The sequence below is a fragment of the Agelaius phoeniceus genome, chromosome 5, assembly GCF_051311805.1.
Source record: "Agelaius phoeniceus isolate bAgePho1 chromosome 5, bAgePho1.hap1, whole genome shotgun sequence".
NCBI classification, from domain to species: Eukaryota; Metazoa; Chordata; class Aves; order Passeriformes; family Icteridae; genus Agelaius; species Agelaius phoeniceus.
The window spans coordinates 38824994-38851718 of record NC_135269.1 but is presented as its reverse complement, the minus strand read 5'-3'; the positions used below and the strand labels follow the sequence as shown (position 1 = coordinate 38851718).

Sequence of the window (26725 nt, the reverse complement as noted above, 5' to 3'; positions counted from 1 at the left end):
GAAAAACACCTCTCCTTAGCAAGTGAGGCCTTTTATAGCTCTATACGTGGCCTGATTTCAGAAATTTTGTGTGTACAGTTCAGTCTTTAATTATGAAATTATAAATACATTAGGGAGGCTTGGAACCTGATTTGGAGCAGTGCATGCCCCATGAATGAAAATTGCTGGATAACCACCTGGCATATTTTTCATTTTCTCATTTTCAATTGTGCAATCCCGTGCCTTTGTTACTGCATACCATTAAACACAGAATTATTAACTTCCTTGTGTTTTTCGCGGCAACAGAACACTCAAGAGTCTGACAGCTCTGTGCTCGCCTGTCCCTGAAGAGCAGCAATGTTCCAGTGTTTAACTCTCGGGCGCGGTGAAGAGCAGAGGCCCGGCGGCCCGGGCCCTTCGCTCCCTCGCCCCCGCCCCGCTCCCCTCACGGAGGTCACCCGCGTTCCCTCACCCCCGCCCCGCCGCTAGGGGGCGGCAGCGGGGCCGTGCACACCTGCCCCCCCCCGCCCTGCTGAGTGCGCCTCGCCGCGCATGCGCGGCCCGGCCCCGCAGGTCGGCTGAGGGGACGCGGCGGCGGCGGCGGCGGCCGCTCCTCTCTCGAGGCTCGGCAGGTACGTGCGGCGGGGGCTGCGCGGCCCCGGCCCCAGCCCCGGCTCCGGCTCCGCCAGTGGGAGCGTGGGGTGGCTGCCCGGGCTGTGGCTCCCCGCTGGTGCTGCTGCACCTGCCCGCCGACGCGTCTCCGGGAGCCTGTGCCCAGGCGGGCGGAGCAGGCGCCGCCGGGAGCGCTGCCCCTAGCCGGGGCGCCGTGCCCGGGCGCAGGCTGGCTGTGGCGGCTGTGGGACTCTGCCCAGAAGAACGTGGGGACAGGTGACGGCCCGGGCCATGCCGCTGTGCCCGTCTGCGGCGGGAGGGCGTCCCCGGATCCGTCGGGGCTTGCGTGGGCGCGGAAGGGGCAGTCGGCGGCAGGGATGCGCTTGTCCCCGAGTCCAGCGGCGGTCGAAGGCAAAACTGGACAAAAGTACTTCTCAGGGATCACCCCGGGAAGTGCCGGCAGCACCTGCTCCTGGGGTGGCAGCGGCGGCGGACAAAGAGCCGTGGCATCCCCGGGGCCGGCGGGTCGGAGCAGCTGCCGTGCTCCCCAGGTCGCGCCTGTGCGGGGCCCGAGGAGAAGGGCGGCCCGGCGGCGGTGACCGAGGCGAGCTCAGGAGCGATGAGAGGAGAAGCTGAGCTAGTGCTGAACGCTTCGCCTCCGCTGCCAGAGCTCTCGGCCGGCGGGGCGGCAGGTGCGCATCAGGGAGAGCGCCGAAAGGGGCAGAGAGAGAAGCGGGCCAGGGCAGGGCAGGGCAAGGCCCCTTTTGGGGTTCGCAGATTTCGCCCCCCTCGAGGGGTGCCAGAGCAGCCTGGGCAGGGAGCGGAGTGGCGTTCTGCGCTGTGGGACAGTGGGGCTGCGCTCGCCTGTGGTTTTGTGGTTGCTTTATGGTCTGTCGAACGATATTGAGGGCCATACTTAAGTCGCCGATAACTGGTCTTGTAAGCTGAAGTAGTTAAGTAGCCTGTTTGACTTTACCTTAATTTCTAATGTAGTTGTGTTGGACAGTAAGGCTCAGAAAGTAAATTTTGGTACAAGTTGATTTCAAGCGATGAGCTGTGCAGAAATTTGTGCTGCCAGAGTGCTGATGCTCCAGTAATTCCCCGAGGGTCGCAGGGCTTTGGAAGTAACAGAACAGAGTGACCAAGCTTTAATGATACCGTCAGAGTTTGTCTTGCTGACAAAAAGCTACAGTGTTTTCATGAGTTTGAAAGTGTGGTCTGTTTTGTTTGCAGATAATATACTAAGTTTTATGTTGGTTGCTTTGTTTGCTTCATTCCTTTTTAAGCATGTTCTTAGGAAGTCTCAAAAACAGTTGTCTAAATAGATAAAATAATTATTCTTGTATAGACTTGCTGTAACTGAAATTATCAGCTTCTCTTTTGAAGCAGATGTAAGGTTATTCAGACTAGACGTATGTATTGGCAGCTACCATCTGTTCAAATATTTGTATTCCTCACTGTAGGGCAAAACCTGAAATCTAGTTGCTTTAATATTTTTATTGTTGTTTCTATTATAGATCTGTTAAATGAGTTTTTGGAAGGGTTAAAGTTTTGCCGTCTGTATTTGTCTCTTGGCAGTCATTCATCCGTTGTGCTTGGTTAGTGTTACCTAGTGAGCAAAGAAGGATAAATAATTTACTGTTCTCATTATGCTTTTAATAAATAACAAATGGGAGTGCACCTCACAGCTGCGACTGAAATATCCATCTTGTTATGCTATATTTAAAAGGAGAATTTTTTTTCCATAGGAGAACAGAACAGTCACAAGAAGCATTTTGATTATAGACTGCAGCTTTCTTCATAGCTGTTATTGATTTGGTTTAAAAATTCATGTAAAATACCAAATGAGATGGTCACTCACTGTTCCACTTAGGTTTATGGATTTTCTCAGAAAGGAGACGTGTACTTTGGATTTTTATTTTTAAGACCCTTTTTAATATGGTATGTAAAATATTGTCTTTCTGTAACCTGACAAGACTTGTATTAGAGACTTTATTAGCACTAATACACTAACCATTTTTTAATAAATTAAGAAAATATTTCTTTAAATGCATTTGCAGGTACAATGTCAGGAAGTTCATGGTAATTTTACTGAAGTTTAAGTTTACTTACTGAATATTTTCAGTGTTAACTGAAAATGAGAGGATCTTTAGGTCCAAGTCTTGGCAAGAATGACACTACAGTCATTGTGATCAGGTTTAAACCTGAGATGGGCTTGTGAAATTGTTTCCAAGATAAGGCAGAACAAGGCTCTGCTTTAAAAAGAACAGGAACTGCAAAGAGAATCATATTTTTATTTTAATTAACTTGGTTTGAGAGTCTTTGTTAACAGAACAGCATTCTTTGAATGTTTGTTTACAATGAAAGTTCGTGGTATTCTTTGCCTTTGCAAAGCACTGGCTTTTCACTCTAGTAAGAGGTGTACTATCTCCCAGACTCTAAACCATGTTTATTTATAAGTTTCACAAGCACTACATAAATATAGGTCATTGAATCTTGTGTGCTGCTTGTTTCTGTAAGAGAGACACTTGCTGTCTGTACCTATATATTTCTAGTTGAAGATATACCTAAAAAAAAGTTTTTGAAAGAGATTTTTTTAATCATCAGTTCATCACAACAAAAATCCTTGTAACTTCATAAAATCCTGCTATGAAGTAGAGTGTGTTTCTCTTAAAACAGGGCAAAATAATGTTATCAATGCATAAAGTGAGAGTAAAAATAGACCCACATCATAGTATTCTATGGCAGCAGTAGAGGGAATGCAGTAGAGAAATATTCTCACATTAAACCAAGTGTGTTTCTGCTAGCTGTTAAATTCTGTAAACTTGCTGAACTTACACCTTACCTTCCATTTACTGTCTTGCCTAATTTATCATTTGTTGGTAAATACATAGTGTGAGGTCACTTGAAAATAAAATAAAAGTAGAATATGTAAAGACTGGAATAGTCCAGTGCTTTCTTTTCTCTCATATCCTACTGGCTCAAAAAAAACCAAAAAAAAAAAAAAAAAAGAAAAAGCTTTGTTTTGGGTTCCTGGAGAAGAAATTTCTATCACAATTGCAAGATTTTAGGACTAGGAATTGTTTTTTGCAAACCTTAAAGGAATTCCTATGTCAGATCTTGAATTGTGTTCATGCAATCAACTGGCATTGATAATGGTATTTAAACTTACTTGAAATCTCTGGCTAAGCTTAAATACAAAACAGTTTAGGAAGAAAATCTACCAGACTTTTTCCTGTGTCTACCTCTCTTAAATATCTTATACCGGATAGATGTAATTGAATTAGTTTTGAACTTGAAATTATTGCCCATATATGCCTTACAACAATTTAAATTTTAAACCACCTGTTTGCATCTGATAGGTTTGGAGTAGCAGTACTTAACTGAACTGTTTCTTTAAAAGGTGTTCTTTAATCTACTATTTTTAATTCCCTACTGAGTTCTTTAGAGTTTAAAACATATTACATTCCAGGCTCTGTAATGCCACATATTTCAAAATTTTTTCCCCTAAACTGACTGAGAAGAATGCAGGCCCAGTGGTGGGATAATGGCCAGTTGTTTTGAGGAAAAATCCACTTTCAATGGATCCACTTTCCAGACCCCTCTCAAATCAGCTGAAGCAGGTTTTGGAGTGTAACAAATGAAGTCTTTGAGTCTCAGTTACATATTAAAGGCCTGCTGCATGGAGGTTAACCACGGTGGCTAATGGGCACATTCTTTTGATGAATACTAACTAGAATTTGCTCTTGGTGTAAATGTTTAGAGGTGTTAACTTTCTTCCTTAAGGGATTTTTTTTTCTTCCTACTCGAGCAGGTAGCCATTCTGTTATGATTGTACTCTTTTACTATTAAAGCTGAAAATGAGATTACTGATGTGTGAAATGTTTGGTGTTGGCATTGCTTTTAAATGGACTATAGCAGTCAGGAGATTGTTCAGAGTTGTTATCTTCAAAGTGTCTGGTATTCAGAAGCAATCTGTGAAAGACAAACTCCAGAGTTTGTGGTAGGTGATTTTCAACAATTTTTTTTCAAAAGGAAAGAAACCTTTATAAATTATTGCCTTTCAGGGGGCGTTTTAGTATTTAGTTTTGAGTGCTTTTGTTCAGACAAGTAGTTAAACCTCTCTTAGAGTTATAACAGAAAAATTAAGTATTTTGATTTGACTGCTGTTAAAAATGTTTGTGGTTCTCAATTTCTGTTAGAAGCTTTAGGAAGTGTTAAACCAACTGTTGTTGAACTGGTTTCTTTGTAGTACATTTTAGTTTACTATTAGACAAAATAGCAGGTTTGAGCATAGCTTCCTCATGAAGTTGTGGTTAGTCAGCAGTGCAGGTGTGGCAGTGAAGAGGTAATAAAAAGCAACCTCCAAATTTGAATTATTTCCAGATGAAAGCATAAGGAAATGAATTATTTTGTTGTTTCATCCTGATTTATTACAGTACTTGACATTTTTATGTCATGCTAATTGCATAGTATCAACTAAGAAAAATAAGTCATATTTAGTAGGCACTAATGTGATTCCAAGCCTTCACCTTATATTAATGTAGTAGAAGAAATACTAAGAAAATTAGTTATTTTATTTAACATATGTGCTGCCCTGAAATGTCAGAATATCAGCTTTTGTTCCCAGTAGCAGAATTACTACTAAGGAGTGCTGTGTCAACACTGTGTGGCTTTTTTGCACACAGTCAGCTTGGCTCCTAGTGAAACTCTCAGCTTACCATTTGCTTCGTGTTCCTTCACAGCAAGGCTCTTCATTGCTCCCTTAGTCAATAATATGAATCCTTCCTGCAAGCCTTTAGGAAGCCTCTGATCTTTAATGACACTGAAATTTAATGTGCATTTTTAATTCTTCTCCTTTTGGTTACCACTGCTTTGAAAAGTTCTTTCCCAAGAGAGAGCTTTTAGTTTTACAACCACATTCAAAGAATGCTGTTCTGTTAACAAAGACTCTCAAACCAAGTTAATTAAAATGAAAATATGATTCTTTTTGCATCTATGTTTGGTTTCATGAATGTGTAATGTGTCTCCATAATGGTGTTGGTGAGTCTTGAAACTGAGATACTTAATATGGGCTCCTTTGTCTTGTCTGGGTGGTGTACCCAGCTTCTGCCTAGTGAGAAGTAATCTTAGGAAAGAAAAAAGTTGTGACTGGAAAGTGTTTTACACAGATGGTTTGCTTATGAGTGCCCATTTGACAGGCTATGGGAAAAATATAGCTGAAGGACTTTATTTTCAGCTCTTCCAGGAATAACTTATATAACTTTTAAAACTTTTTTAAATTCCTGTATCAGAAAGAGCTTGTTTTTGGATAGCTGAGAAGTTATGCGTGGATTTATTTACTGTTTAGGCTGAGGTCAGTATTTAATGTATAAGCTGAGTGATATTCTTGTAAATTTCTCAGAGGAGCGGGACCATGTAGGTAGGATAGATTCCTCCCATCCATCCCCTGAACGTATTATTTTGCCAGGGTAAATTGATGTGATGGTCCAGAGGGACAGTTAGAAGTGCATTTGAATATTTGAAAGATAATAAGTAGGCTTTCAATTGTTTTTTTTCTATGGGAGCCAGCGTGGCCTTCTAGGCTTCAGAATATAGACAAATTTGTGTCTGTTATCACAGATATATGGAATGGTGCATCTTTTAACCTGTTGCTTATTCTGTGTACTTAAAAGTATTTGCTTCAAACAGACAGCCCTAGTATTTGTGCAGAAATAGTAAAATAAATGAAAAAACAGTAAACAAGCTTTTCTTGAGCCTTTCGTTTATTCTTGGAGAAGGCTAAGTAGTATTATTTTAAAAAAGTTTTTTGAAAAAAGCCTTGCATAGCAAAGTTCAGCCAGTGGTGATTCGAAGTTCCATGATATCTCTACTGAATATCAAGGCAGACTGTGAGTTTTAAGAGTAACTAGCAATGACAAACATCTTTCAAACTTGAAACAGAAACTAGTCAACATCAGGGAGTATGTGGCAAAAATGTGTTCCTGTTTTAGTTTCGGGTGGGTCTCATTGTCTGCTTCTGTTTTGTGGATTTGGGTGCACTTTCCTAGGTGCTGTAGAAAAGACAAGGCATCCAGACAGCCCTTCCACATCCATGTTCAGAGCCTGTGTCTTCTGTGAAGACTGGAATCCAAACAATTGAGAATTTTAAGTGGCAGGTTGGTATTGTTGCCAGTATAGTGGTGCTGGGTATGGCTGGCTTGGTTAAAGAAGAGGACAGTGGTGGGAACAAAGAAAGGGAACCTGTTTGTGTAGATGTCACCCTGACTTTGAGATCTGCAACTTGGATATTTTTCAGCTGGTGTGATGAACTATAAAGATGACAGTATTTTAGCTTATTAAATGTAAAACAATTATGTAATAATTGCATTGTAGAGCTGAAAACATTCTTGAAATTAAACTTTGAAGAAATGTCCTGTAGCTGTGTCAGTTCCTTCATTTTAATTTGTCTACTTAACAGGCTTTATCATCATATAGAGCATGTAATTATAAGGCTTCTAATAGTTAAGAACTGAAAACAAACAGTGATATTTGCCAAAGTTACTTAAACTCAAAAATAAGCTTTTCGTCTCTGTTATAGGAAAGCTTCAAAGCCCAAAGTGTTTTTCTGCGTAAATCATTTGTGCAACTGCTCTTGATAGTTCAAAATAAAACAAATTTCTGCATGAAATTTTCTGCACAAAAGGAACCTGAAACAAAACCATTCCTTTTTGTTCATGTAGGGTCCTTTTTGTCTCTTAAGTTTCTTAGAGGGGGATGAATTTTTTCTTTTATTTTTTACCTTTTTTTTTTTTTTTTTTTTTTTGAGCAATTAACATATTCTTGCTGTCTGAATGGTTGAATTTCTCCCACATGTACTTGCTGATGTGGCCAAGCTCTGTGTTTCACTCTGGTGTATACACACTGCAATCCTTGAGATGCAGAACAGTTTTGAATAATGTTCTTTGAGTTTAAGGTGACCAGAAAGTCTTAATTTAACTAAAACGTTACTTCATATGTAACTTTGGGATTCTGTTCTTGATGTCTTCCTGTGTGTTTTGTGAAGTAGCTAAGGAAGTGGATGTACATGTAAGGTGATGGCATCCTCTCTTCCTGGTTATGACCATCATCTTTCTAGATCTTCTTCCTGCCTTGTCTTTTCAAGTGTAGGATTAAGCAACTGTCTCTGTAAAATACGATTTATTATTTTGTTTAGATTTTTTGCACATTAGATAACTTTTTGACCACTTTCTCTCTTCTTTATTTATGTAACGTGGAAAAGGTGGAATTTTTTGCAGTGAATAATCAGTGCTAAGTAATTCCTTCACAAATTTCTTCATACTCCTTCCAACATACAGTTTTGAATTATGCAAAGATTTTTGTCATCTCTGAGAAATTGCTGGAAAGTAGGACTTGTAAAATTATGTGTTGTAAATGTTTTCTGTTGATTTTATGAAAACCATATGTAATTAAAAAAGAAATTGAAAGATTGGCAGTGAAATTGCCAATTTTTTTACCTATAATATATTTTTGGTATACTTGTTCACAATTGTCATGTTCACTTAATCATGGGATGTATTAAATATATACCATCATACTTCATGAGAAATCTTATTAGCAAAGTCTGTCATTTCAGTTAACTGTTAAAAGATCAGATGTATAATTGAGCCAAAACCACTATGGACTGTAATTTATTTAAAGGTTCACTGATTTCTGTCCTAGATTATTTGCTTCATTGAGATGAAAATTGGAAGTTTTATGTTTAAAACTTTTTCTTTTCTTCACTGATTCCCAGGTCTGCCCCTCTTTCATGAATGAAATATATTTGTTTTAATATGAAACAGCTCTAGATCATATTAAGAATGACATTGTTTTATGATGTAGAGTATGTTCTTGATTTCATCATCCCATTTAGATGGGATAACAGAGTCTGCTGTTAGATCTTCTGGACTCAGCAGTACAATGGGTGGGAAAAAACATTTTTGGTGGTTGAAGTTTGTACTTTTGCTGGAGTAGTTCACAGTTTCTATTCTATCACAAAGTATTCTGAACCTATTTGAGTGAACATATTTAAGATTCAAATAGCTGTCAGCTATATTTAAGTATTTCCTGTTTACTTTCTGATAATGTGATTATTTCATTTAGGGATTCATATAATGAGGCTTTTATTATGGCCAGTGACCCCTTGGAAGGCTTTCATGAAGTGAACCTCGCTTCACCTACTACACCAGATCTTCTTGGAGTAAATGAGCCAGGGACTCAGGAACAAACTACCTCACCCAGTGTAATCTACCGACCACATCCTTCTGTTGTGTCCACACCAATCCAACCCAATGCATTGAATGTTTCTGACCTTCCCACACAGCCTGTTTATTCATCTCCCAGACAACTGAATTGTGGAGAAGTATCAGGTGTCAGGTAAATGCCAAGTGTCTTTTTATTTAAATTGTTGATGTTTGTTGCATATAAACTATTTGCATCATTAAAGATAGTTTTAATATTATTTACAATGTTGCAATATTAAATTGTGTCCATAATTATATATTCAGCATCACTACTGCCACTTCTAAAATACTTACTCTTAATGTATTATATAAATAAAAATTATATTGCTCTCTTTACAGCATCAATGTTACCGACGCAGTACTTTGTTCTACCTCTGGACCCCAGAGTGGGTCATTCAATCACAGTAATGCCAGGAAGGAGAGCAATAACGTGGAGAGAGAGCTTTTGCAGGGTACTACAGTAGCAGATGTTGCTGAAGGAAATGAAGATATTTTTGGGTTGAGTACAGACAGTTTATCTCACTTACGGAGCCCATCTGTACTGGAAGTAAGAGAAAAGGGCTATGAGCGATTGAAAGAAGAACTTGCAAAAGCTCAGAGGGTAAGGTTCGTTGTCTTGTTTCCTCCCTCTTTTTCTCTCTTCAAAGTGTTTCTAATATTGCAGAATGATAGATAGGCCAGAAAGTGTATTTGAAGTCTGCTCATTTCTTCTAGATTTATTATGATGTAATTATTTTATGTAAAATTTTCTAACTACTTTTCTAAGACAGTACTGATGTCTTAGAATTATTCTTTGATAATGTTTTTTTTTCTAGTGCTGCTGCTGCTGCTTAACCACGGAAGCTTTTGCTGCAATATCTGGTTAAACACACTCTCTTTTTGAAATGTAGGCTTTCCTTCATTCTGACATTTGAGAATAGGAGTAGTTTTCTGTCATTCTGTTGTTACTGAATAAGTATTTATAGACACTGATTATATACCTTTCGAGTCTTCTTTCCTCTAGAGTTTAAAAGTGTAGCATGTGTCATGGAATTTATAAATGCTTTAGAAACAGAAGTGTTTCATAGGGGAATGCTTGCATAGGAAAGAAGCAGTAAAAATGCCTCTAATGTTCTTTAGAGTACTGATACACTACACTTCAAATTGAATATGGATACCTTTGAAGACACTGTGTCTCAATTCATTAATATTTGTAAAGCGCTTTGTCTTGTTTGGATGGATGGTGCTATATAAATGCAAAATCATTATTTATCATTTTAACATTTCTCTGTGCTTAAGTTTTTGAGTAGATGTTGTGCTATTTGTATCTGTGCCCTTTCTCCTCCTCTAGGTGACTCCATTCTTGTTTAGGTTTAAGCTCATCTTGTGTTTGAACTTGCTGCCCTCTGTTTGTTACCTTATCTTGTTGGATGCAGTCATCATTACTGTCATAGCAAACCTTAACTATGGATTCAGACATTGCTTTTTCTGTTGTATTGCTGAGTAGTGGCTTCCTTTGCTAATGTGTGTGTTTGCTTAGCTTTTGGCCACTGAAAGAAAACATTAACCTGAGCTAAACTTGAGGACCTTGCATGTGAATATATAATCCTAGCAGTTAAACTTGGAACCCTCGAAAATAAGAAATTAACATCCAAACTTTAGAAAAGCTCTTCTTTACAGTGTATGAAATTACAGCTCATGTACTTGAGAACCACAACTTGGATCTGCTGCTGATAGCTTGGAATGATCTAAAAATCTTATTCCAATGTATATCACTTTGTCTCTTAAAGATGGAAATGTTTCTTATTTCACTCTAAAATTTGTTAAGGCTGTTCTTAAGGAAGTGGCATGAAGGCTGCTAGGACATACTTAACTGCATGTTATATGTTTTTCAAGCCCTTTGTGTGGTCTTAACAGAAGCAATTCAGCACTAACTTGCGACTGTTGATGTCAGAGTTCTTGCTAATTCTCAACTCTTCATGTGATTCTTACCAGTGTTATACTGGAGAGGTAACTTGCTTGGCTTGTCTTTCTGAACTTGCACTGTTTCAGAATTGCTTAGTCATGGCAGGGGTCTGTACAGACTCCACAACCATAAACCTCTTCCTTCCATTATACCCACTTTCTTCCTCTTCCTGCATGAGGACTACTTTTTCCTCTCCCTAACTCATCTCTGGTATCTTTCCTCCGAAACTCATGGCTGTTCACATAGTGCTGTATCCTCTCTGTGATATTCATATGTCATGCAATCTTTAAACTTCTGTTTCCAAGCACACTCACTTCTGTTGGTGAGAGCTCAGTTCAAGCCCTCTAGGGATGTAATGAATAGGTAGTGTCTTTGTATAACTGGTTGTCTTTTGTGTAATGGCTTTAAATTCTCTGTAGTTCTCTGAGCTGTTTACTAGTGAGAAAAATGAGAATTACAATTTGCACTTGAAGCTTATTAAGCCTGGAAGCTTTACAGGCTACAGAGAGTGAACAAAGTAAATGCAAATTTGCTATTTTGCATTTTTCATTTGTTCCAAATTTCCTGCTCAAACTGTGTGCTATTGTACTATACATTAAAGATTGTTTTGAATTTGTTGCAGTTGTGATCAGAAAGAGAACTAGAAAGGAAAATGCAACTTTAAAGTTTAGGGATCCACTGATTTTTTCCCTTTGCTTGGAGTGCAACTTTTTTCTTAAAGTGCTGTCAGTTTTTTTATATTAGATAATGCATGTATGCCATATATTTGTTAGACATTTCAATATGGTTCCTGAATAAATTATTCAGTAATAGTAATAGAATAAGTATTATTTTTTTCCTGCTTTGTGTGTGCCTTGGATTTCTTAAGACTATAGACTTCTTAAAATGAAAGATGTTGCTGGCAAGATTGTTAAAAAAAGTCTTTCAAAAGTTTGTGTCTTGAGAGAAAAATGCACTTTCTACTTCAATCTAGATTAGTTGAAGCATCAGATCATGTCATAAGATTGCGAGGGAAGCTGGGTCAGAGGTTAACAGTAGTGCTGAATTCTGTACTAATGGGGCATTTACAATTTTATGTTTGCCTTAAAATGCTCTCTTAATTAAAATGACAGATTTTTTTCAATCTCTGAGACTATTCGGATAATTTTTTGCTTATTTTTTAACTGAAGTGGTAATTGCTGGCTATATTCTAAAAGTGGGGATGAGTGTTTGCTTTAGATCATCTGAACCCTTCTTGTTTCACTAATCTTCTAAAGCAGCATCAGGGAAATGGAGAAGGTGTTAAAAGACTTAGTGATTGTAATGCCTGGGACCTTATGTCCTCGTGTCTCTATGCATTTATATTTTCCATATATTTTCCATGTTTGCATTGAGCTCTGTCGCTGTGGTTATTGACTGTAGGTCAAGCACATGTAGATAGTCTCCAGAGAATAGGGATGGTATTTTGATACATCACTATATACATTTCACACATGGTATTTGTTGGTAACACAAATATAGTGGAGTCCTTGCAAGGGAATACCTTTTGCTTTTCCTCTGACTTAAGCAGCATACTGCATGTGTTTTAGGTAGCTTACCTGTAGTTTCTGAGCTTTAGCATTTCATAGTCATGTTTTTCTTGAATTCTTGTGTGATTTGACCCAAAACTATTTCCTTGTCAAGCTGATGTTTTAGCCCTCTTTGATGAGGAAAGAGCAGTCTGTCAGAGGTGATGGTAACGTGTTTGGTTTCCATGATTCCTATGACCTTTTAGAGTAAGATCTGTATAATTGGTAACAAGTAAAACCACGTTTGACTTTCTGTAGTAAAATGTGAATGAATTATATTTTCCTAGTAGACTAAAATTGATTTGTTTTCCCATGATACAGTAATTCTTGTGAAAGAGGTGACAGTACAGAATGTACTGTAAATTTCAGCATAGTTTGAGAGCCTGATTCTCAAATCTAGAATTTTCTTTCAAAGGCTTCAATTTCTGTATGCATTTTCCAGCTCAGAAACAAACGGAGTGTTACAACAAATCTCATGTCTTCAGATCTGCTGTAAAACATGATGTTTTAAAACTCTGATGGATTAATAATAAACAGTTTCACAATAACTACCCAGGAATTCCAGTAGTACTATACAGTACTATTCAGCGTTATAAAATTTCTGCTCTTTTCTTATAAGTTAACAATAAAAATGAGGGTGTGTTAGAACTCTACTGAAACATATACTTTCAGTCTTTTCTAAAATCAATTTCTAGTTGAATTGTAAGGCCACAGGCTTGTGATGGTTAAAGGTGTCTTGGTTCTCTGAAGGTGTTCTAGCAGTTTCTGGCTGTCTTTGATGAAAGTTTCCACACTTCTTGTGCCATTGCAGTGCATTGTAGGCGAGTGAAATTTTCTCAGGCGAGTAGAAAGAAGACTACATGAAAGCAAAATAGAAACATCTTCACCCACACCATAAGATAATTCAATAGCTTGTGAAATTATGCTAAGTTTGAAAGGAGATTCTGGATCTTCTGTCGCATCAGATCACTCCCTTGTGAATCTGGTTGCAAAGGACTGATTTTTATGTAGCTTTTTAAAGTTGTCTGCTGAGTGAAGACCAGTCAAATAGGAGTGCATTTAATATAAATACTTCTTTGACAACTTCAGAGTTCAGCAGTATCCCACAGTTCAGAATTTAGGTGATATCTGTAGAAAATGTTCTTTCCTTGGTATTATGAGTCTAGTTCTGACTTGGTTAAATTGCTGAGTTAGATGTAGGATGATTTTCTTCCTAGGATAAAGTGTGAATTGTTTTGAAGCAGTAATTTGCAATTCTTATCTCACAGTTGTTTTTAAATACTCACTCCATAGTCTGAGAAAATCAAAGAGAAATAAACAACAATATGACCCTTTGATACAGACTTTTTTTAACTGTAAGTTTTTTTCTCTTGAAGTTAATTTTTTCTTGCCTTCTGTAAGTGTGTTTGTAGTGTGCTTTATAATAGTTCCTCATCTTCATGTAGTTAATTTTTCAGAACAGTAATGTGTAAAGGACTGCAGCATGAATGGTTAGTCTAGCGCACAGAGTTGTCTTTTCTGCTTCTTTATTGGGTATGGCTGGGAAGTCTCCAGTAATGCCTTTAAGTCACAGGCAGTAGTAATGTTTCTGATAACTGCTAAGCTTTTTGCTTTGGGCACTCTTCATTTCTGCCTTGCCTAAAAAACCTGAACCTAAATTTGCTTGACAAAAATGTCTTTCATTATGCTTCTCTTGAATCATGTCATGGAAACTTGTGTAGTGTTTGATAAATCCAGCTAAGCAGCCATGCATAGTAGACTGCCTGATGCTGTCTTTTTGTTGAGAAACTTTACTCATCTGCCTAATTTTTAATCTAATCTCTCCTGATCTTTCCAGTTGCAGGCAAAATGTAACTGTTTAAAGTTAGTAGTGTATCAGTAGTGGTAGGTGAACCTGAGGTTGTTCTACTTGCATTGTTAGTTTGACAACTCTTTACCTGAATATTGATACAATCTGCTTTTAAGAGGTATATAGCATTGTTCTTATAAATCAGGGAAGTAAGCCAAAGGAAATGTTGATGTTTCCTCTGCATTTATAGGAAAAGTTTCAACTCTTTTTTGACCTTTAAGCATTTTGCATCAGAATCTTCTTTTTCCTGATTAAGAACCATACTTTATATGGAAAATACTTTGAACCAACACAAAATAATTAAATTTTCCCCCTCCCACTTTTTTTTTTTAGCCTCTTTCCTTTTTTTTTTTTTGGGTTTAGTTTTTTGTATTTATTTCTCCTTCTCATGCCTCATCTGTGGGTATTTTCCTGCTGCCTTTTGGGTTTTTTTTTTTGAGAAAGAGATAAGTCACTGTGTGCAGAGTAGGAGCTAGCAAGTAAGATTTGAATAGAATTTGAGAAATACCAAGTTTGGGAAAATCCCCATCATTTAAGTGGTACCTCTCAAAATAGTTGCAAATTGAAGCAAAAAAATCCAAATGACAAACAAAAATCAATCAAAATGTCCAAAGTAAAAACCAAATAAAAGGATAGAATAATACCTTTAATACTAAATGATTCTAGAAGAGTCCCTAAACTCTTGTCCAGTCTAGGACCTGAAGTCAAACAGGAGCCTTCACCTTACATAAAAGTCTATTGCCAATTTCACTGCCAAAATTGAGAGCAAGACCTAATATCAGCATGCTACAAAGCAAAATGCAGTTTCCCACGTGGTTGTATGCAACATAACTTCAGTCATGAAGACTTTGGAGGAAATACTAACCACCTTCCAAAAACACAAAAGAAGCTGCAATTTGGGCCTTTTTTCATGACTCTCTTGTGACTGGCCTCCCATAGTTTTCTGAAGGCAGCTATTTTTTACTGGCTTGTGGAGGTTTTTGGAGCAAATCATTGCTAGATTGTATTTGAAATCTTTAACCTACTAGTGACAGTCTTTGGTCTTGCATTTCAGGAACGATGGCAGTGTAATACCTTTCTTGGCAGGGAGAAGTGGAAAAAGAGGAGATGGATGGGGATGAGAAGGGAGCTAGGGCCAAAAAGAGTTTGAAAGGTCAGAATTGGCTACTTTTCTTTCTTTGACTCTATCTCTGCATCTTTCTCTTTCTGCAAGATCCCAGGGTTTAATGGATACAGAAGGGGAGAAGAACTTTCTTTCAAATTTCTTTTCAGCCTTTTTCTACTTCTCTGCAAAGGACCCCACTTTATCCTCAGTATGGATGAGATTGGGCATATGTCACTATTTTAGTGCCAAATCTGTGTTAAAATATTACCGCATGAATAGATATGGTCAGATATTCACTCAGATTTTAGTGGGGTGGAACACTAACATTTTGAATTTCATAAAGTTGCTTTAATTTTATTCATAGAGCTGCATAAACAAGGGCAAGGATATAATTAAAGAACAATTTTAGAAATATTGTAAAGAGATATTTTGAAGACAGTATTTATAGTAAAATATGTTTTAAGATTTGTTTAGAATTGCAGATTGTTCTGAGCCAGTACTTTTTTATTTTTTTAATAAATTTTTTTTTAAAGGCTTACTTTAAACATATTTTAAGGAAATGGGTAGATGAACTGGTGTTCTGTCTGTCCCAATAATTAATTTGATCTATATTTTATGTGAATACAGCCCTTTACACTTCCAGGGGAAAAAAAAAGTTTTTTTTACTTCAGAGTATTTTGGAAGTGTTGGTGTTTAGCTTAGGTATACATTAGATTGCCCTGGTATAATTCTGTACAGCAGGAAGAAACAGCTATACATGCATAGCATTAATTTAATTGCTTTTAGTGTTATGATGACTATTTTGAAAGGCTTGGTATAGCAAAGGATTTATGCTCCTCTGATTATTTGCTTTAAGTTTTTTGTCCCCCCCTCTCTTGTGGTATTAGCTTTAAAAGGCCAAATTACTACTCTAAGTCAGAATAAATAACTTTCAATTTTCCATAGGAGCTGAAGTTAAAAGATGAAGAATGTGAAAGGCTTTCTAAAGTGCGAGATCAACTTGGACAGGAATTGGAAGAACTTACAGCTAGTCTGTTTGAGGTTTGTTGGAGTCTTCCATGTGATATACTTAAGGGAAGCTGAGCCAGATGTTTTATGTAGAACCAGTATATTGTATGCTGAATTTTTCTGCAATAAGTGCATAAAAGGATTTGTGTCCTGAAGACTTGGATGTGTGGAAGTAGAGGCTTAAGAGAAAGCAGCAGACTTTTCAATTAGATGTGAGACACCTTATTGAGCTTGTCAATCTGCCTCGACACAAAATGAAGAAAATAAGGGAAATAAATCAGCTTATTTTTTGGCATAACTATTTTGAGACAGCTTCTCTGTCTGACAACAAGGCTATCTAGATAAGAGCTAAATTTGGGGTTGCCATGGTGACTAAATAAAAAAATAACGTAGTTCCAGATGAATGGAGGTAGCAAGTACATAACTTAACCATGCTTTCAGCTTCTGAATTTTGGCTCTGGCAGCATGCTGCACCCACAGGCTTCAAAAGAAGCATTACTGCTGAGTGATGCACCAGGATGAAACCTGGTTACCAAGTGAGAAGCCTCAACTTTCAGTGGGACCTTTGCATTTGAGGAAAAGGCAGTAGTACCAGCAAAGATTGTGAGATTGTATTACACAGAAATAAAATGCTAAATCCATAACTTGAAGTAGGATCAGTTCTCATTTTATCTTAAGAATATATATAGGAATGCTTTGGGCCTAAGTTGTGGTATCTTTAACTGTCAGAATACATTTCATAATCCAGATGATTTATACATTTACTGAATTGTAAGTATTGGCTTTCAGCATATGCATAAAGATACAACATTAGTTATGTTTTAGAAGCAGTGTTTAAGCCTATGATGTTGCATAAAAGTGCTATTAAACATTCGAAAATCAAATTACAAAGTACATCCTGATAGAGCAAGGTTACTTAAAATATTGAGCAGTTGCTTTGTGTAAAAAAAGAAATAGAAGAGTGGAAGGGTATTTTATAGTAGAAATACTTGTGTGTGCTGAGTGAAGGAAAATGTCGGGCAGGTATTTTTACTGTGGAGGAATAAAAGGAAAATTATTGGTGACATTTTTTATTTATGACATTGCATTGCTTAGAGCGGTGTGTCACTTTGTTAAAAATATGTTTGAAATACAGTTTATTAGTAATAATAGTTTGAGTTTGAATTGTCCAGACTGTTATAGGCATGTTACCCTAAGTTTTCTTTTGTGATTTCATTTCACTTAAAGGCTCTAATAAGGCACAGTGGTGAGGTTTATTGATTTTTTTTTTTTTTGCACTGGGATCTGCAGCCCTTGAATTCATGTTTAATTTTGAATCCCACTAATTTCAGCAGCCATCTAAATGGATATGCGAGGGCTTATATTGTTGCATCCCAGTGGAGGATTGAGACTTGTTTTGCACAGCTGGGTGCATATATTACATTATTACTCTGTAATAGCACAGTAACATGCTTTGCTTTCAAAGATCCATCACTAAGCAGAAACTGCATGGTCAATGTTAAATGTATTTGTACACATTGTATAAATGTGTATGTTCCCATTCTTGCATGTGTCTTGTTACATATGAGAATTTTACAAACCCATACTATACAGCTGTGTTGGATGCTAGTGGGAGCCAGATCTTTTGGTATGAAAATGTATGAACTTTTTTGTTTTATTTATATAGTGTCCAGATGTGCTAGGCGCTTTACAGATATGAAAAGGATCCTATCCCAAGTAATTTGGTTGCTGGCTCTGATATTTCGATTTTTGTGGCCTTCAGTAAGTACCACGTGAGAACAGTAATTTGATCATAGGCACAAATTGCTGGATCAGAGCCTAAACAAATACATTATACAGACAAAAGGCTTAGAGTTATAAGGTAAAAGGACATTGGAAAAACCCTCAGTCCTTTAGTGCTTTATTGGCTTAGCCTTGTTTCTTTATTTGGATTGTTTTATTAGTGCTTTTTCCATTCTACTGAAAAAATATTTATTAAATAATGAAGTGGTTTTATGCTGTTGTTTTGTCTTTTTTATTGATGGCAAGAATTTAGACTTCATAGTTGTTTGACTGGTTCCTTCATGCCGAAATTTACAGTTGTCTGAAACTGGTTATTCTGGCTACAACAAGGGAGAAGTTCTTTTGAATGTGCTACTGTGCCTATGTTGCTTTTGTTGCTACTGGTTGAGTCTTTCTCTTGGGGGTTAAGGAACTTGTCAGCCACCGGAGCATGACTGGAGCCTGGTGTTCATGACAGGTATTGTTCCTGCTGGAGTGGGGTAGGTGGAGTTGCTGAATTTTGGAATTTGGGCTCTTGACCAAGGAGAACCTTATTTGGCCAATGATGAATCAAAAATCATAGATTTATAGGGATTTTTTTTTAACGTAGCTATTTCGTTTCAGACTATTGCACATCTTAATAGTCACAAGTAGTCTTCATGAAGCAAAAGTATGTCATTAGTTGTTGGATTTTTTCATAGATTTGTGTGAAGCATTTACACTAGCTAAACATCTTTTATAGGAAGCACACAAAATGGTTAAAGAAGCAAATGTCAAACAAGCTGCAGCAGAAAAACAGTTAAAAGAAGCACAAGGAAAGGTGAGTTTTTTCCCAGCTTGTTTGCTTTGCACTTTCACATGGTTTTAAATCTGAAGTGTGAATCATAAAGCTATAGGTAGAGGATTACCTGTATACATTTTTAGAATGTATACTCAATTGTTTTGTGTTGCTTGACATACTTGGACCCGGTGTTTCACTGTCATGTCAGCCAGCAAGGTGCATAGGAAGCCAGTGCTGCTACAGTATGCAATTGCCTGGGCATCTGTGTGTTAGTACTGTTGGAAAATGAAGTTTCGATGTGCAGCGAGATAGCTGGACATGTTTTTAATTGATTTAACGTATTTATAAATTAATATATTTTTTGTTTGTTAATGACTTTATTCCCCCCTGCCCTGTGAAGATTGATGTCCTCCAGGCTGAAGTAGCAGCATTGAAAACACTAGTACTGTCTACTTCACCAACATCTCCAACTAAGGAATTCCAGTCTGGTGGAAGAACTCCTTTTAAGAAAGGCCATGCAAGAAACAAGAGTACAAGCAGTGCTATGGGTGGCAGTCATCAGGACCTTACCATGATGCAGCCAATTGTAAAAGACTGTAAAGAGGTAATGTACAAGGATCTTTCTCTTTTTGCTGATAAACTGGCTTTATTGTTTTGTTTTACTCACAATAAATAGAGTATATCTTAAATCTTCATTTAGTGCTTACTATCTTAGAGATATTTTTCATAAATGAAAGAACTTTCCTTACATACCAATAGGAGGTGATTTTTCCAAGTCTTATTTACCTTTAAAACATTAAGGGAAGATGAGATAAGATTTCAAATATTGAAATTGCATTAAAAAATTTAATTGGTGATTAAAAAGCCCTAAACAATAAACCAAACAATATAACTAAATGATAGGTCCTGGTGAACTTTTCATGAAATCCATCACTGAAAGTTCATAAACTTTCATAAGCATTGTATAAACTGTCATAGAAAAGAGGAAGAGTAATTTTATAGATCAGTAGTCGGTGAAAGAGGCCAGGGAAAAGATGAAATCAGTAATTTATTAGAGAACAGGTTCTAAGTCACTGGAATCCTGAGTCCTATCTGGTTTTTTGGGGTTTTTTGTGTGGGTTGGGGTTTTTTTGTTTGGTTGGTTTTTTTTGTGGTTAGTGTGTTTGCTTGTTTTTTAAATCTAATCATGTCACTGAAATTAGGGAAATAATGTGGCAAGGGGTTGGTACTTGGAATGGTAGTAGCAAAAATTGACCAAAGTGTGGAGAAGGAGCTTATTTTATTGGGTGGTTAGTAAAACAGCAGATGAAATCCTAAAATCAATAAATGAGAAATGAGGCATTTAGGAAAAAAATGCAAATAGCAAGCTTGCTCTTGGAAAAGAAAGCTCTTGGAAAGAGCTACATTGTGCTGGAAAAAAACCTAATTTCCTTGTTGATCATTGTCTGAAAACCCTATTTCAGTGTTCAGTGGTGGTCAAAGACGTACAGAGAGTTAAGAGTTTTTAGGCAAGGAATAAATAACAAAAGATAGTATTGTACTGCTCTATAAACATGTAGTAAGAGTGTTTCTGCACATCCAGCTATGATATATTCATCCCAGAAAGGACACTGAAAATAGTTCAAAGTGTAACATAGATGGTCAAACCTGATGGAAAGATTTCTGTGTAGAGATACTTGAGATAGAAGAAAAATCTCTGCAATCTCAGGTGACATGGAGAAAATGAATGATGAACAATTATTAATGAATTAATGAAAACTCTGGAAGCTAAAAGGAAAATAATTTATAGTCAGTACTTAATGAAATATTTTCATGAGGAAATAAGATTAAAAATACATCAAAATAGTCATGGAAAGTGACAAAAAAAAGCCTCTCAATATATATAGGAGATAGATATGACATTTGGCTTAGAAAGCTTCTATCCTTCCCCTCAGACGTCTCTTCAGCCAGCTCTGTGGCTGCTGGCTATTGTCAGAAGGGTGATATGCTGACTGGATCCTTACACTTCATTTTACCATTAATTGCATTTGTACTGGACACCATTTTACTATAGAAAAATTTTACTGGAAAGTTACTAAGAAATATTTTACTAGAAAATGAAGGCATCTTCTAGTTGATGTTTCATACTCAAAAGAAATCAGATTATTTACAACCTACTTGCCCACTTTCAGTGGTATCAAGGATTTTTCCTTACTAAAACTGAATCCTTGTTGCCTTTCAGAAAAGGGGAGAACTGGAATGGAATCTAATTACTTTGTAAGCATCACACCGAGGTCATGACTCAATGAAATTTTTTAGTCTTGGGCAAGAGCGAGAGGCCAGAGAAATCTGTTTTACCACAGTTTCTCATGGAGAGAAGGTGGTGATTGTGGAGGACATGCTGCAGAAGAACCAGTCTGCCTGATGTTTTTCTTTAGTTAATTCACCTTTTTGTTGGCTGCATAAGGAGATACTTCAAGGCTGCCTAAGGCTGCTCAAATTGGTGACTTTTTCTACCAGTGACGGCCCAGGGAATCACTAAGAAGCACATTGGTTTTCTACCCAGTGGGACTGGAGTATTTTTATTTCTCTTCTGAGTGAGAGTATTTAATGGAATGTAGAATGGGGTGAAAAGAAAAGCAGGAGATAAATGCCTTCCCAGCGGTTCCGGTTATCTAGTGCTTTGGCATGTTGTTTACTGGCTTTATTTGTAGCTGCTCTAAGATAAATTCTTTGCATTTCTTGGAGTTTGGGTCTGGAACCCTAGTTCAGTCCCCTTCTTGCTTGTTCATGCCACTGAGTTGTTACTTTTTGGATCTTATTCTTCTGATTCTGAGTGACTTGACTTCTAAGGGGGATCAAGAGTACCCTTGGTAAGGGCTGTGTATTGGTCCTGAGCCAATAGATTTGGACCCTTTTGCAGAGTCTACCACCTAGAGCTTTGAGTTATGGGATGGAGCTGGGTGTAAAGATGGTCAGCTCTCAGATTTCTTCGTGGAATGTAGACAGAGTCATGAGTGTTTGGCAGTCCACCCTAAATTGCAGTGGGGCTAGAAAGCTGCCAACATCCCGGAGAAATATTTCCTAGTATGTGGTAGTAAGCTCTAGATAAATAGACATGTCTAATGAATTTCAGTATTAAAAAGATTGAGATAAGCTGCCCAGATCTCAAGCAGACAGGTATCTGCCTCACCAGAGGCATCACAGTTTTTCAAAGAGCTGAGGTATTTTGTTGATGTCATATCTATTGTAATGAAAGCATAAAAAATTTAACTGGAATTGTTATTACATTTGATTGTATATTTAATTTCAGGTAATCAAAACTGGGATCTAGTGAAAGCATCTATAAAGGCAGGGAGGAGATACACAAATATCACATATTGTAGATTGAAAATGAAGATCATCAGGCTATGGTCACTGAACAATTCTTCTCAAGGCAGCTTCTTATAAACTGTCGGTTTAGGTAAAATTGAGTAAATATAGAAAATAACCAAGTTGATAAGAAATGCATCTTAATTTTTAGAATTCTAAAGTGCAAGTAAAAAATTGATGTTTTTCTGCTGGTAGCTCTTGATTGTATTAATTTTGAAGCCAGACCTGAGATGGGTTTAAGTTATGGGAAATGTTCCTTTGGGGGGAGCAATTTACACATATTGAATTGCACTTGTACCATGAAGTTGGTGGCTTAGCAACCAGAACACTTATGGATTAGCTTAATTTAGATAGTTGTTCCTGATTGTACCTGAGCATAATGCAAGTGGATCTAATGAAAAACGAAATTTCCAGTCTAATTTTTGTAAGTTATTTTTCAAGGAAAAAAAAAGAAAAAAGTTTAACCAAAAACCCCTGAAAATGATGAAAAGAACTCCCCAAAGCATATATGTAAAAGAATGGCAAAGTACTGAGAGCTCAGAAGGGGTGATGCATGGGGAATGAAAAAGAGACTGAGGTTGGTTCAAAGCAGCATACTGTTCTTTTAAATAGGATTAAAAATCAACTTTTAGTATGTGCTATACAAAATTTTAGATTCACATCCTGGCTTGTCTTTCTCCTGCAGTGTACATCCTTTCAATAGTTTTAGTTTTAGGAGTATAGCCTGCTGTCGTTCAGCAGACTGAAGGTGCTGAAGCAGAATGTCCAAACCAGTCTGGGGATGGTGCTGCATGTCCCTTTGGGACTGGAGTTAGTTTTATCTGTTGGATTAAGAGCACATGTCAGAAGCACTCACCCCCACTCTGCTTGGAGCCCATGAAAGGTCTTTTCCCAGGTAACCCTAAAGCAGATGATGTGCTCTGGGAGCACCTCAGTGTGCTCTAGCTGTTAGTGGGTAGCAAGCCTGTGGGACAGATTGCCCCATAATGCAAACAGATTTTTAATAACAACCTAGTACCCATCTCTGGAGCACCACACTGGGTAGGGGCCATCCCGCTGCTAACTGATCTCAGCCTGGAGGTGACAAAACAAGGTGTTTTCAAAGCAGGTACAATTATTTTTTCCTAACACAGAAATACAGTTCTTCTGAGCATGATTTAGTAGGTAATTTTAGCATTTCCTCTTTGCCTAGAGGAGCTGTTGGGGAAGCAGGCTCATAAATCATTCCCAGCAACCATCATTGCCTTTCTGTTGTAGGGAGGTGTAGGAGAGAGTTTTATCCTAAAGAGGAGAAGTGAAGAATAATGGTGTACTTTTAACTGAGTTGTACTTTGACTTCCTCTTTTCTTAGGATATTCAGTGTGTTAGTCTGTTTTCTTTTAGTGTTTGGATAGTAGCAAATTGGAGTCAGAAGCAGCATGAACATGTAAGATGTCTAGGATTGCAGTTGTTTTCTTTGAATTTCTCTGCTTTTCTTAACTTATATAAATGGAGGGGAACTGAAGTACTTTAAGGAAGGTGCATGAAGATGGAAACTGTTTTCTGGCTTTTCCTAAGTATTTCAAAGCTATCTGTAAGCTTAGGAAATGGGGGAAAGGTCATTAGCTTGTAGTGGTAGTGTGCAGTGGTAACCAGTAAGTGCATTATCTCTGTGTATTGAAAATCATTTTGTTTTGATTTGCTTGAATTTACAGGCTTAGGAAAGTGGATTTAAGAAGGTATTTGTAGCTGAACCATGATAGCATTCTTTCAATTTACACATCACATTCTTTCAGTTTTTCCATTACAATAGAAGGCATTTTAATGCTTATTATTTACCTGTGGATGTTTGCAAATGATAGACACTAGTGTGATAATTATGTTACTAAAATATGTGAATTTTTGTGTGTTCCAGGCTGACCTGTCTCTGTACAATGACTTCAGGTCTTGGAAGGATGAGCCTACTATGGATAGAACATGTCCTTTCTTGGACAAAATTTATCGGGAAGATATTTTTCCATGTTTAACTTTCTCCAAAAGTGAGGTAATGGAAATGGTCAAAATGTGCTCACTGATACCTTCCCCTTAAATATGTTACATGGAACCAAAAGACTATTATATTGTTTTTAATATGAAGTTTAACCATTTTTGTTTCATTAGTCTGTGGCAATTTACAGTGAAGTCCTAAAGTTTGACCATTTTTTTCTTCACTATTCTATTCCATTTACGCTCTTCTGGAGAAGGCCTTTTATGTCTACTTCTTCAGATGTTATGCCTGTCTGTTAGAATCTGATCTTTGTTGGAATGGATGGAAGTTTTCTTCCTGATACTTCAAATAGAGTGTAAAAATTGTATTCTATGTCTTGTTTATATAGGGGGCAGTAGAGACAAAGATACTTAATTTTGTGGACTGATTTTCTCTCATATCAGTCGAAGCAGACTGCAAGCGTAGTCTGGGCCTTTTCTTGAAGAGAGGTTTGAGTTACAAGAATTTGGCTTAGGGATTTAAGATTCAGCAGGGGAAGTTGGTGAATATGGTTTTAGAGGAATCAAATTAGGAGGCTTTTTTCCTTGTGTTATTCCCACACATTCTCCCATACAGAGGAAATACTGGAGTTTCACCTATCCTAGAAATAACATGGAACTGATTGCAGATCCAGCTGCTTTGCTGAGTTTTTGTCCTTAAGCACCATTTATAGGCTGTACTTGTAGTGCCTGTCAGTAGGGAAAAGGGAGCATATTCTTAGATCTTTATTAAAATCAGAACAAGAAATTTTAAAGTCCTAAGTATTGATATTCTTTCCCAATAAAATTAAACACCTACATTTTCTTCATAATGTTCATGTGTTGTTTTCAGGAGGTATTGTGTTCTTTTCCCATGCTTTTCATCTACTGTTACTTGCTGGCTGTAAGCACATGCAGTCTTTTAGTCAATTGTATACCAGTTTGTTATGGTTGGTGTACAGCATCATATAAACCTCTCCCACCAAAATTTTACTTGGTTACTATGGGAATTAAATTGCTTCTGCAGTATATGTAAGTAGGCCATCCTGTTGTCTTTTGCAGCAACTTAATTTTGGAATGTGTTCTTCATTGGTAATATAAGTACTGTAGATTTGTATTGCCTTTTAAGGGAAGAACGAGGCTTCTAGCACTTGTCAGTTACACCATTTATTGTTTCCAAATGCTGTGTGTAGTGACCAACTTCTGTTTTACTTGGCTATTGATGCTAGTGTGCAGTTAAACCAAGCAATAAATTGCACATGTATTGTGTTTTTGAATAATTGGAAGTGCAGCTATGTGAATGGTTGAAGTATTACATTAACTCTCAGTAGCCTCTTGTGTGTACGTGTAGTGTTCTGCTTTTGGCAGAAAGAGTATTTCATATGAGCTACTTTAATAGTAACATTCTGGTCTTAAAATAATTAAAGTGCAATAGAAAAAAATACCTTTATTACTTAGTAGGAAAGAACCTTGGCACAAAATTAATTCATTAGTAATGTAAATTGCACCTTTTTTTAAATCAAGTAATGGCTATTACTTGAAACGGTGGTCTTGGACAAATGTTCAATCCACTCAAGCAAAATGGTCACATTTCCAGTGTCTTATGATTGCTTATAAGGAGTGAACATAAAAAAACCTGAGTAAAGTTGCCCTTTAAGTCGGCTAGCGTTTGAAAGTTGCAACTGGCTTTTCTGTATATTGTTCAGTCTTACTCGTTTGAACACCTTGCTAGAGCTATCTTCAGCTGAAAACAGTGACATAACATTTCCTTGTTTTATTTAAGATAAAGATGTATGGAGCATAATTTTGTATTTTTCATACAGCACAATAAAATCAGACCATTTTTTTAAAATAAAGTTTGTGTGATATTCAGTCTCTGACAAGAGCATAGCATATATAAATACATGTGCTATTTGGGTGTATGAGGAAAAGCTGAAAATACAGTTAGTGTTTTAAACATGCTTTACTACATTCCTGGCTGTAAAGGAAGTTAGGTTGCCTCAGGGAAGGCAGGGTTATTTCTAGGGCAGAATTTAAACAGGAGCCTGGAAATGGGATCTCTTGCTCATGATAAAAACGAAATCTTATTTGTAATAGAATTTTTGTTTGGTGGGTTGATTTTTTTTTTCCTTCTTTCCTGTGTTCTTAAGTTTCCAGAATAAGAAATATGTCACTGCTTTGAGGCAATGTATGAAGCAGAGCTGTTTTTAACTGCTTTCTAAATTTCTCTTGCAGTTGGCCTCAGCTGTTCTGGAAGCTGTTGAAAACAACACTCTGAGCATTGAACCTGTTGGCTTGCAACCTGTTCGATTTGTGAAAGCTTCTGCAGTTGAATGTGGGGGACCAAAGTATGTTGAGCTGACACAGGGGGATACTCTTGACTCATTTGAGTTCTCTTGGCTTGAGAAAACTGCTATCAGCTGATTTACCTCAGTCAAATTTGTGTATCTTAAATTTAATTCCCTAAAAATCTAGGACTTCAAAATTGTTCCTACAGATTTTGTGGGAAAGTAAGCAACTAATAAATGAAACTTTTAAAA

General features: G+C 37.3%; 1 protein-coding gene across 3 annotated transcripts in view; it reads left to right on the top strand.

Annotated features, from left to right (window-relative positions):
* The first annotated feature begins 518 nt into the window (after window positions 1-518).
* RAB3IP (RAB3A interacting protein) overlaps window positions 519-26725 on the top strand; it is a 32746-nt gene continuing 6539 nt past the window's right edge. The window contains exons 1-9 of one of the 3 annotated variants that reach the window (XM_054631488.2): window positions 524-611; window positions 6642-6749; window positions 8716-8988; window positions 9195-9456; window positions 16247-16342; window positions 18813-18890; window positions 19252-19455; window positions 24097-24225; window positions 26421-26533. In XM_054631488.2, the coding sequence (XP_054487463.1) occupies window positions 8741-8988; window positions 9195-9456; window positions 16247-16342; window positions 18813-18890; window positions 19252-19455; window positions 24097-24225; window positions 26421-26533 (1130 nt within the window). In that variant the 5' untranslated portion in view covers window positions 524-611; window positions 6642-6749; window positions 8716-8740. Of the gene's footprint in view, window positions 612-6641; window positions 6750-8715; window positions 8989-9194; window positions 9457-16246; window positions 16343-18812; window positions 18891-19251; window positions 19456-24096; window positions 24226-26420; window positions 26534-26725 lie in introns of all 3 variants that reach the window. The other 2 variants (XM_054631489.2, XM_077178834.1) reach the window with 2 other exon arrangements.